Here is a 13,060-nt window from a genome sequence, read left to right as displayed (position 1 = left end):
GTTTCCATGCATGCACGTGTGGGCAGTTAGTGGGAACTTCAGCATGTTCCTGTTGTGTAATTGTGTGCTTCATTACAGTAAATATTTTTTTACAGATTTTCATATTTAATGAATACCTGAAGGTAAAATTCCTGTTTAAGTTTCTCTGTTTTGTAATATTACCTTCTGCATACTTTTGGACTTCTCCTGCCAAACTTTCCCTCTTTTTAATTGCCTTGGTTTTTTACACCCTTTGTCTCTCTTGCTGCTTTTGATATATGATCAATGACTGGGGCCTGGCTGTTTCCCCTCACAGCTGAGAGCCTAAAGGACGGAAATGGAAAGAGGAGACTAGAGAGGGGGTTGGTAAGGTCAGACATAAGGAATCTAGTTTCTGTGGGAAAAAATCTGCTTTCTCTGCGTATGGTGTACAGAGGAGATGATAAAAATAGCTATTTAAACAAAACCATTACTGAGATGTTGGGTGGGAGATGTTTGACTGAGTGAATCAATGACTGCATGAAAGAATCCATGACTGGATAAGAGAACTGCCGAATGAATGAAATAAAAAAATAACTTGTTTCTCCTTTCTGACTGTTTTCATTACGTGTCAGCCATCTGTTTGGTCTCTGCACCAGCTTGTCTTGGCCAGATTTTTTAAAATTCCCATTGTGATCCCAGTTTCTGTAAGCCCAGTGGAAAAAAGGTTAGACATTTGGCAGAAATGGGATCTTTACAGTCCCCCTTTCTGTTTCTTCGTTTCCCCCGTTTCACTCCACTCCATAAACCCCGTCTCTTTCGGTGCCTGTTTTCTGGGCTCTGTAGTAAACGAGAGTCAAAATAGTTTACTTTGCAAAATCATCTTAGTCAGCAGATCCCTGTGAGCAAAGGAGCATCAGCTGATCTATTCAGGCCAGGTTGTGCTTGAAACTAGTGCACTCGCTCTGCATTAACTAGTCTTTTTCACCAGCATGTTGTGTTTCCAGGTCACAGTGAGACATTCATCATTGCCAGCAGCTTTGCCAAAATCTTGCTGTAAAATGTGCAGCTGGAAGCCTAAATAGAAATACAATGCCACTTCCAAAAAAGCTGGGATGCTGTGCTAAATGTAAATAAAAACAGATTGCAGTGGTCTGCAAATGCCATACACCCATATTGTATTCACAATAGAACATAGAAAACATATCAAATGTTTAATCTGAGAACAACACATCTCACATCTCAACACAACACATCTCCAAAAAGCAGGGCCATGTTTACAATGTGAAAGCATCCCCTCTTCTTTTAACAACAGTCTGTAAACCTGCTGCCGGACATCTGGGAGAGGAATATATTCCTTCTCTCGTCTGGTTTGGCTGCTCACTAGTCCTTAATAATGTGCCAAATGTTTTTAATCAGTGAAAGGTTTGTACTGTGGGCAGAATCGGGACTCTTCTATTAAAAAACCTTGCCTTTCTTACAGTTGACGTGATGCGTTTTTGCATCATGTCTATATATGGCTCCTTCTTTAAAATACATTTGTGGGTGGCATGGTGAACCGTGTATACAGATAGTGATTTCTGGAGGTGTTGCTGAGGCCATGCAGTGATTTTCTTTGCAGGTGGCAGTGTTTTTAATGCAGTGCCACCTGGGACCTGAAGATCACGGGGCTCAAATACTGATTTTCATTCTTGTCCCTTGCGCACAGAGATTTCTCCAGATTCTCTGAATCTGTTGATGATACTATGTACTGCAGATGATAAGATACTTATCATTTATCATTTTGATAAGTTTCAAAATGTCCCTTCCTATTAGTACCACTTACTTTTCCAGCGTTTAGTTGCTCCTGAGATTTGTTGCTTCCATCAAATTCAGACCGAGTTGCTGTGAATAAAATATTGGTTTCTGCGATTTACAAATCATGCATTCTGTTTTGATTTATATTTTACATTTACATTTTGTTTTTAAATGTTGTGTGGGGTTGTAAAGCAATTGGTAATAGACACCCATACTTATCAAAAAGAAATAAGTCAATCGACTGTCACTTTTGAGCCCTTTCGGGTCACTGAGGTCTCTGGAAAATGGCCAGTGTTTGAAAATGTTTGTTCTTCTTCAGGTTTCTGCCAGTTAGCTTTATTAGTTCATAGAATTTTACAAATCTACTTGTTTAAGCATCCATCAATGCACCTAAAAACAATAAAAAATAAAAACAAACAAATTGCTTCAGTCTTCATTTTGTTTGGTTGTGACAAATGTGAAACTGAGGTTTATAGGCCACCGGTATACACTGTGGTAGGGCCATTATTCTGAAGCGATTACATTGCACAATCAGTATTCACATTCACTTATTGTAGAAAATGTGATCTGGACCAATGTAAAACTGACTCTAAGGGTTATGAAAAGTTTGCCATTTTTTAATTCTGTTTCCAGTTTTTGACTGGCTCTTAAGCCATTTCTCAACACTTTTGGAAAAACTCCTTTGTGACCATGAAACCGATGTCATAAATTTGAAAATATGTCATAAATATCTAGAAGAACCTCCATCCCTCCACCTCACCATCAAAGTATGACACGTTGTCTCCTCTGCCACACATGTGGTGGTCAGGCCGGGCTGCAAATTCTGCAGTTTCCCCTTAGCCACTGTCAGTCCTCTTCATACTGAAGTCTCTAGTTTCTTTGAGTGACTTTCAATAATGTGTCAGGGATTAACAAAACAAATTGGAAAATATGTGTCCATTTGCTGTGAAACCAGAGCTGTTTGTGGTTTTCAAAATGGTCCTCACACAGCTGAACGGAGAAGCTAAAAAAAAGATTTTAAAACATTTGATTTGCATTTTGCAGGAGGCGTGAAAGATGCTCATTGAACCACTAACTCCACATGCCAACTTGCCCCAAAAGAAGTAGAAATGTTGTTTTTCGTGAAATGAATGGCTTCTCTTAGAAGTGTCCCCATCAGTTCCACCGTGTCTCTTACCAGACCATGTATTGCTATAATGATGTAAAGCAGATGGTTTATGTCTGGGTTCCGTTCCTCTGTGCTGTCTCAGCAGCTGTCTCTGTCCCCCTCTTTCTCCCTTTCTGTCTCACTCTCTTAATCCCTATCAGTCTCTCACACTATTTATCTTCTTCTAAACTCCCTCTCCCTCTCTGTTTTTGTCACACTTTCTCACATCTATCCCTTTACAAGATAACATCCTCTTGAATCTGTCTAGCAATCTACAAATGACACAGACCAGCTTGTGTACATGGTGTGCAAAGTGGGGAAAACTTTTTTTTTTTTTTTTTTTAGCTATCTAGCTTAATAATATGTCATCTTATATTTATTTTCTTCTTTTCCCTTTTAACTAAATTAGACATCTATGTTCATGGATATGCTTGATGAAAGCAATAGAGTCTAGTGATCTATTTGCATCCTCCATACAGCTGTAGTTTACCAACATCAGCACCGACTCTTCCTCACTCCTGCCAAGAGGAAAAGAAGAAACAGGGGGAGTGTGGGACTTACGGAAAGTAAGGATGCAACTGCTGCTTTTTAGTTGTGTCGGCATTGCTGACTGGAAGGAGTGCAGCACTAAGAGTGTAATCTGTGTTTCAAATACAAAACATCAAAACCATGAAATTAAACATGCAACTGGATAATTTTTTAAAGACATCTTATAAATTGCATTGAAGACTGCAAAATAAATTACTTGCTCAAAGTAAAATAGAAGTCTTTGCATTTCATACTTTTGTATGTGACCTGACTGGCATCGAGCTTGATTATGTGGGAAACTGTCTTTACACTTCACCTGAATACGTGCTAATCAAGCAAAATCAGCTACCCACACCTAGTCACTATCTAGATCTTGTGGCCATAGGTGAGGATAAGAAGGTAGATTTTATGCTTAGCTCTCTCCTTACTACAACAGACCGGTGCAGTGTCCACATCACTGCAGATGCCAATCTCTGCTCTGATTTCCCCTCACTCACGAACAGCGGCCCAAGATACTTAAACTCCACTTGAGGCAACAACTCATCCATGAGATGGGGTGAGCATTCCACCCTCTTCCAGCTGAGGACCATGGTCTCAGACATGGAGGCGCTGACTCTCATCCCAGCTGCTGCAGACTCAGTTGCATACCACCCTGCTGCAAACTGGAGGTCACTGCCTGATGAGGTCAGAAAAAGCACATCAAACAAGATGTGATCCTGAAGCCACCATAGTGGAGACAGTTCACCAATTGGCTACACCCAGATATCTAATTGGCTACCTCCCAACCCCAACTGGTCACGGCAGTTGGCTGCCCTTCCCCGAGAGTGATTCTGACAAGGGTTTCTTCCTGTTAAAAGGAAGTTTTGCCTTGTCACTGTTGCCAGGTAGTTGCTTAAATGAGGTCATTTGATTGTTGGGGTTTCTCTCTATTATTTCAGGGTCTTTACCTCACAATATAAATTGCTTTGAGCAACTGTTGTTGTGATTTAGAGCTATATCAATAAAATGGAATTGAATTAGATAATTAATAATGCATACTGTGCAAGAGAAATTGCATTTTATAAGTGAAACTTGTGCCCAAGTTTTCAGAGATATCCCTGAGAAAGGACAGTTATGTGCAAAAGTCTTAAGCCCTCATTCAATTACATTCTGCTAGGAAGACAGGAGGCAGGTGCAAACATACCTGGAATGCAGCATATAAGACAACACAGCCTAAACTCTCCTAGGCAAGCTTTTGTGTAGTTTATTAAAATAGTCTTCAGGAATATTTCTTCAGCTTTCTCCAAAGCTTTTCTTTAGATGTTGGCTGATCCTACACTGATTCACACTGCTTGAGGGCTTTAGGGAGGCCAGTCCATGACTTATAGTTTTCCACCATGTGGTTTTCCTTCCAGGGATTTTATTGCATTGGCATTTTTGTTTGGAATCATTGTCATGCTGAAAAGTTAAGGTGTTGCCAGACGCTTTCCAGATAGTAATGCATTGTGGATCAAAATCTGATGTTGCTTTTCTGCCTTCATAATTAAACATTTTAACAACATCCCCAACAGCACTGTCTAAAATGCTGCCCCAAACTATGACATAGACTCAGCTGAGTTGTACAGATGGCTGCAGGCACTCACTGTGCTATATTGATGATGAGTTGAACAAAAAATAAATAAATTTGGATTTAATGTGACTCACTGAAAATGGATGAAAAAAGCAGACAATGTCCAAAGAAAAAAATGAAAATGTGAAAACCTTCAGAAAGCCTGGAGAGTCTTTGCTCAAGACCACTTTAAAAATGACAAGACAAAACAAAGACATGAGAGTTGGCTCAGGACTGTCGCACAATAGTGTTTAATTTGCAACGCTAATAGCACGTCCAATTTTAATTTACTATATTAAAACATTCAGAATTTGTAACAGTGGTGAATATAGATACTACATCTATTTTATTCATGGTCGTCTGCTCTTCGAGGACTTCCCAAATCACCTTCATGCGTCCAGTTAAAATCCTGCAAAACCATAACGGTGAGATCCCGTGTAACACCTAAGCAGATACATATGTTTATATATATCATCAAATTTGTTTCCTCTTTAAAGATCTCTGTTCTGCTATGAGGTTTGAACTGGGGAAGTCAGTGTGCGTGGGTGTGCACGTTAGCCTGTGTACGAGCAGACGGAGACGAATTGCATTCATGTATTAACTGTCATGCATTTCAGTGTGATTTTTTTAATGATTACCTCAGTATGTTTCTATATCCTTACATATGTATGTGTGTATTGGTTTGCAGACAGTCTCATGTACGGATCCAGACAAGCTTTAGAACAGGAAGTTAATGGTTTGCATGCTTTTTTCCTATCTGCAAGTTTTGTGAGCAGCTGTTGTATAACTGATAAAACCGGACAGAAGTAGATAAGATGGCGAGAGTTTGACTTTGATTATATGTGAGTGCATTATATTGTTTAATTGTTACAAAAAACAGAAAGAAGTTCCCCAATTGTGTCTGTTTGTACAGTTACCAGCGTGGAGGTTAACCCAGTGGTTTTCATTGAGCTATTCCTTTACTTTATCTTTGCTGAGGTGTCTTCGACAATATCGAAAGTTTCATTGTGACGTTTAAAAACATGTCAGCCCGGTTGATGGATATCTTAGTTGCTGGGGATTTTCTGACTCTGTGCATGTGCGTGCATGTGGTTGTGTGTGTGTGTCGGACATCAAACATTTACTTCCTCTACATCCACGTGTGCTGACACAAACTCATAAACCTACTGGGTGATACTTCCACTTCTAAAAGAGCACATGCCCGCAATGTGTGTTTGTACAGTTCACATTTAGTCTAGTTTTTTGGGGGTTTTTTGTTCGGTAGCGTAAACTTTGGACGTAATTCTGCTGGCAATGAGCTTCAGAAGCAAAATCACCTTCAGGAAGAAAATAAAGAGTAAAAGGGTGCGATCGGATTTCAACCGGCTGAGCATTGTATGTATTTGTTTCGCTCTGTCTCTGTGTTCTTGCCTTAGTGCCTTAGTGCCTCACATTGTTTATAAGGACTCGTACAAAATGTCAATAATTTCTGTTCAGTAACTTACAGTAGCATCAGTTGTGGTCTTAAGTGCAGTATTTAAATATTTTAATGTTGATTATAGATCACTGTCCTGTGTGTTTTCTTATTAGGTGCCTGTAATTCTGCAATATTTATGGTGTTTTTGATCATTTGTTTGCTTGAGCCAGGAAAAGGCAGTGAGAAGAGAACATGTCGAATTTAAAGACGCATGAATTAGATAAACTAACGGTACATTACAGTATCTGATAGATGTGATCGGTTATTGGAGTGGGGGGCAAGTCTTTTCCCTGAAACATTAGCTCTGATGTCACATGCGTCAAAATGGAGTAATAGATATGAAAATGTCAAGCTTAATCTACCGCCTACTTGTTGTGTTTCTCTTTCATTTATTTACTTAAATTGCATTTTGATTAACTGCTGTTGGGGGATTTTTCTTTAAAAACAGTTATTAAGGTCAGTTTACCGAGTTGTTTTCAGGTATTAGAACTTAAGCTGGTTATTTTTTCCTATTTTTAGTTAGTCTGTTTTATGTTTTTTGAATTTGTTCACCCTTAAATGTTACAAAACTTTGAGTTGTTTCCAATGAATTTTTTAATTCACTGACCCAAATGGCTCAAAATTCTTCTTCAACTAACAGTTTCAGTGGCAAACATATTCAGTTTGTGGCTTACCAAGAGCAGGGAAGAAAAGGAAATTCTCATGTTTGAAAAGCTAACAGCTGTACCTTTGCATTTTTGCATTATATTTATTATTAAGAATGTTCTTTGACTATAGAGAAACAAGAAGAAACTGAAACTGAAAATCTAGATAATCAAAAGAACTTTAGTTTACTACTCTGCAAGAATTAATATTAAAACTATAAACTGTGGTGTAGTTAAAGGAGTAACAAGATCAATGAATGTCACAAGTCAAGGGATCACCTTTTGTAGAGTTACACTGTTGCCTTCTACATGTGCCCCATGTTGATAGTCTGCCAAGAGGCCTGTTCTAGCTGTGAAGGTGCTGTAACTGTGCTGGTTGAAAGCCTCAGTCTGCATTATGCACGTGAATCAAACCAGAGATCATTACTTCCTCTGACTTTCTGACCACAGCCTCTCCTGCTCTCACTTTGCTGCTGTTGCTGCGCCGTTACTATTCTCTAAATGACAGAAGCGATTTACTCCATCATAAAACATGTGTAAATGTTATTAATGTGACTCACTGACCAGTTACATCATGCTTCAACATAGTTCTAAATATCTTTAAATAAAGGGAAAGTCAGACAGTGGTCGACTGCTTCGCAGTTGTTAAAAGTCATGTGAAGGACTGCAAACCCTTATAAAAGAGACTGTTGGGCAGATGGTCTCGTATGGGACGCTGTAATAATCTGTTACGTTCTCGTTTACAAAAAAATTCCAGCCGTTTATTTGTTGGCGTAGTTTATCTCTCTGAATAATCTGGGGTTTTTTTTGTTGTTGTGGTTGGTTTTGCTCTTTTTTTTTATCCAAGTGAACTTGAAAATTAGCCTTCACATTTATTATGAATTGTAATGTGGGGTGTGTCAACGTCTCACTTCACCAACACACTACTTCCTCTAAAACGCTTTTAGATCCTAATGATGTCATGGCACAACACAGGAAATGTCATGTACATAGCTATTTTTCTCTTTGTAGGCTGCTCTAAGTGTGTGTTTGTTATAACGATTTTACTCTGACTGTTTGCGTCTGTATGTTCTGTATTTTGTAGGTTTCTATGTCTCTGTTGTTGACTCTGGCGATAGTAAAGTTTATACCGTGTAACATGTAGCTCATGAATGACACAGCCGTGCTTCATTTTTGCCTCTTGTGACCCCGTCAGCTAAAGTATGAAGTAGAACATTAAAACTATCTTTAATTTACGTTGATTCTTTGGTTCAGAAAAAATATACAGTGCAATGCAGAAGTCTTGAGCCCTTATTTCTTTATATTTTGATTCCAAGTAGTCAGACTTTCTTGTACTTTTTTAAGGTGGTCTTGAGCAAAACCAGTGTTGCACCTACACATAACAGACAACTTAGCAAATTTTAAATAGTCTTTAGGCACTTTATGACTAGCAGCCTGTCTTTAGTTGAATCTCTTAAAAATGCCAAAAATGACAGATGTTGACAGGTATAAAATAGTATTTTTGCATCAACAAGGTGTTTCCCAAAATTATAAGCCAAAGCCCTTACATATCTCGTCATGGTGTGCAGTGTGTCCTTAAAAAAATTAGGGGAAACTGGACAAGTGGAAAACAAAAGAAGTGCAGGCCTAAAAAACTATTTGCACTAGATGAACAGTATCTGAAAGTCACATCCTTTAGATCACAGGTGTCAAACTACAGGCCTTGAGGGCCGGTGTCCTGCAGGTTTTAGATGTGTCCTTGATCCATCACAGCTGATTTAAATGGCTAAATGACCTCCTCAACATGTCTTGAAGTTCTCCAGAGGCCTGGTAATGAACTAATCATTTGATTCAGGTGTGTTGACCCAGGGTGTTATCTAAAACCTGCAGGACACCGACCCTTGAGGCCTGGAGTTCAACACCTCTCTTTAGATAGAGGAAAAAAATCCAGAAAAGATGTGACAATGGACTTGAGAGATGTAACTGAGCCTTCAGTTGATCTATTTACTGTCACCAAAGCCTCATCAGAAATGGTCTTAGTGGAAGGGTGGCTTTCAAGAAGCTATACTTAAGGAAGGGAAACATGGAGAAAAAGGTTGAGGTATGCCGAATTACACAAGAACTGGGCTCAAAATCAGTGGTAAAAGGTCAGATTGAGTGATGAATCCACCATTGAATTTTTTGGTTCAACTTGTCGGCAGTTTGTAAGGAGAGGGTCAGAGAGGAGATGAGAGGTACAACAGTGAGTGTTGTGTCGGTCGTGGTTTGGGATTATGCAGGCAAAAAAGCACCATCGGCTATTGAGCAACCATTCAATACCATCTAGAAAGCATCTGATTGGTAACACCTTTGTTTGTCAGAGTGACAATAATCTTAAATAGCAAAAGAATAGTATGCACAGTCTGCATGCCAAATATCCTTGGGCAAGATACTAACCCAAAGTTGCTCTCCGATGCATTCATCAGAATGTGAATGTGTATAAAGCTTTAATAGGGAAAAAAAGCGATTGCATGAATAGGTGTGAACGGTTGAATGAGGCATGTTGTCGAAAGTGCTTTGAGTGCTCAGGTAGAGTAGAAAAGTGCTATGTAAGAACCAGTCCATTTACCAGTTATGATTGTGAAGGATGAAAAATTCAAAATGTCCTGGCCATGAAACCTATTTTAATCTTTTTAACCAAAAGAGCCTAATCTTTGAAAAGAGACAGACCTCCTATTCCTATTGTCTGTAAGTCAAGAGTTCATTAACTCTGAGCTCAGGTTCACGGGCTCAGGCCCTTTCTTGCGTTCTAACTGCCTTCTTTGAATCCTTCCTGTCTTCTTTTTCTCGCTTTCTCATTCTTTGTGTTTGGTGTGACTAACACCTTTAAATGTTGAACTAAGTGTGATGCCTGAGTACATAAGACAGGTCTCACAGGTTTGCATTGCATTTTTAGTGGACTCTGAAGAGCATGTGGACAACCTGCTGTAGTTACTCCCAGCAAGAGGAGGACAAATTTTGATCCCAGGGTTGAATATCTAGTATGTGCAGCTCCTGTATAAATATTAAGGTGACACCAAGCAGTACAAGGCTTCGAATGTACTGTGAAATATTATTTCCGTTTGAATCTTTGACTTGATAGTACTGAGTGATGAAGTTACTGTTAATTATGACAGATGCAGCTGGGATGCCCTCCTGACAGCCATCTGTTTCCCCAAAGAGAGGAGATTTGGAACATAATATTAAAGATGAAGCCAATATATATAATAACCATGGTTATATTTTTACTTCATATTCAGTTCTACTACTTGTCGAAACTCTACCAGGGTGCTGTAGTACTTGTGAGTTAAAGTACTAATACAGTTTACTTTGAACCTTTGCTGATAATGTATTTATGGTTATACTTTAGTAGGGTTTTGAATGCCACATTCTTACTTGTAATGGAGTTTTATCTTGGTTTACTATTAATTTGACTTAATTCATCTGTCACTGCTGACAGAGGTAAAAGACTGTTTGAGATAGGCTCCCCTCCTCATCTACTTCGCTTTACTTTTGGCATTTACACAGTAATTCTGCATTTCACGTTCTTTTAGCCTTTTATAACAAAACATGTAGTTTGGCTATTCTTACATCAAGTACATCTGAACTTTTTCAGCCTGTCTCTAGACTCTGAATATGTATAAAAGTCTGGTAACTGTAGTTAGAGGGAATTACTGTGAGCAAATTTCTTACTGTTGCTCCAAGTAGGTTGCAAATATCATATATTAATAATATTATAACATAGTGAATGTTGTGATGCCTGCACACTGAGTCTTTTAAGCGAGCTCCTTTCTGCCAATAGTTGTCAGAGTTTTCTACCATAAGTTGAGCTCATAGCTCTTTCCAGTTATACAAAAATGATTGTCGAAAAGCTTGTGACTTGTCTATATTTTCAGTGCATCCAGCAAAACCTTAATATTTTTTTAGCCATTAATATCAATGCATGTTTACACATTTATTTACACTTTCACAAATCTGATTACACACACACACACACACACACACACACCTGAATATGCACACACAGATCTCAGTACACACTCACTCAGAATACATACACACATATCTGAACACTTATACATGGATTTCAATATGCACTGCACACACACTGAAATACACAAGTGTGAAATAAGATACACACAAATGCTACAATAACACAATAACACCCTCATGCTACAATAACACCTTCATAGCCACCTTGGTGTGCTCTGTGGTATTTTATCTAACTGATATCTGACATTTAACCACAAGGAAATATTACTCATTTCTCTTTTTTCCATTTGCAGCAGGAGAAGCCTAAAGTAATCGATCCTCTTGACTACGAGACCGTCATCTCTGAACTGGGGGATGAGTGTAAAGAAGACCCTCTCAGAGACCTGCTCCTATTTCCTGACAATGATTTCACAGTAAGTATGATTCACCGTTAAATGTGATTGAAGCAGACATGTCCATGAACCATGGTTTTCTCTGTCTAGTATCGTGTTTTTGAGGTCAAGAGGCATTTCTACTAAATAACTAAATAATAATAATTCAAGGTTATCAATACTGAGTTACTGGTATGACCAAAAAAGAAAAAAAGAAAAATATGATAATGTTACCTCCTTTCTATGTAGTTTCCATGCAGCGTGATTACATCATAATATGTCATACATAACTGAAGTTTTGTGGACTATCTATCTATCTATCTATCTATCTATCTATCTATCTATCTATCTATCTATCTATCTATCTATCTATCTATCTATCTATCTATCGGGGTGCAACGATACACAAAATTCACGGTTCGGTTCAATACTTTGGTGTCAAGGTTCGATATTTTTTCGATATATATATATATATATATATATATATATATATATATATATATATATATATATTATATAATATATATATTTAACTCAAAAGTACAGTTTTAAATTTAATGTTGCTTAAACAACAAAGTAATAAAAAAAAAAATCTATCTGATCGAGAAATCACTCATCTTTGGAAAAGAGAGTTTATTACAGAGAAATGGCTCTTTCCAAAATAAAAGATATACTATACGCTTCTTCTGGGCTATATTCTCAGCAGCATATTAAACATATCAGGTCCCCATAAGGAGAATCATGTGCTAACGGCTGTCTAAATGACTCAGGTAAAGTTTGTAGCATGCGTGCTTGTTGTTTTTGTCTGCTTCCACTTGTCTTTGCACTAGGATGATGTCGGTGTAAATGTGCAGTCATATTCATTGTGTTCCCGCTAGTGCTGTCAGCTTTAATCTCGTTAAAATGACATTAACGCCATAACGCGGCAAATCTCCGTTAACGAGTCACCGTGGATCACCCCGTGCATGGGGCTGGGCGGCGTCAACACATTAACGAGCAAACTGCGCTAACGCACTAGTTCCCACCAATGTAATTGAGCATTGCGGCACATCCGACATACTGTTTTACTTTTGTCCATGACGCGCTTACCATCAGGGTCATATGTCACATGAAAACCAAAATAGTTCCAAACGCCAGATCTGAATGAGGGTAGGGGAGGTTCAATTTGCCATGTTGCAACAAGAGCTTAACTTCTGTCTCGCTAGCTTGTGCTGCGCTCAGTGGATCTGCGCTCGACAGTGCAGCCTAGGCGGAGTAGTCGAACGCAGATCCACTGAGTGCTCAACACAGACAGCATCTTTAGAAGAAAAGTTGATAAAATAAATGAAAAATTTTGTATTGTTCGATACATATGCGTACCGAACCGAAAGCACTGTATCGAACGGTTCAATACCAATACGAGTATTGTTGCACCCCTAATATCTATCTATACATTTATCTACAGCACCTTAGAAAACCACTTTTCATTTTACATATACATATATATATTCATATATATGTATATATACAATTACCAACCCCAGAAGCTAGCAGGCATTTGCACCATTTTATATTTGTGCACAGTAACGATACTAAAGTGTC

At 38.4% G+C, this 13,060-nt stretch overlaps 1 protein-coding gene across 9 annotated transcripts in view; it reads left to right on the top strand.

The window, feature by feature from the left end:
- The window catches only part of dock10 (dedicator of cytokinesis 10), a 64,778-nt gene that overhangs the window by 20,700 nt on the left and 31,018 nt on the right, over positions 1 to 13,060 (top strand). For 8 of the 9 annotated variants that reach the window (XM_085183931.1, XM_085183930.1, XM_085183935.1 and 5 more), the window contains exon 2: positions 11,402 to 11,521. In XM_085183931.1, coding sequence (XP_085040057.1) covers positions 11,402 to 11,521 — 120 coding nt within the window. Of the gene's footprint in view, positions 1 to 3; positions 6,393 to 11,401; positions 11,522 to 13,060 lie in introns of those variants that run through there. The other variant, XM_085183932.1, reaches the window with a different exon arrangement.

Source organism: Neolamprologus multifasciatus, chromosome 14, assembly GCF_963576455.1.
Source record: "Neolamprologus multifasciatus chromosome 14, fNeoMul1.2, whole genome shotgun sequence".
NCBI classification, from domain to species: Eukaryota; Metazoa; Chordata; class Actinopteri; order Cichliformes; family Cichlidae; genus Neolamprologus; species Neolamprologus multifasciatus.
The sequence above is the reverse complement of the archived record's forward strand: the minus strand, read 5'-3'. Positions and strand labels throughout refer to the sequence as shown.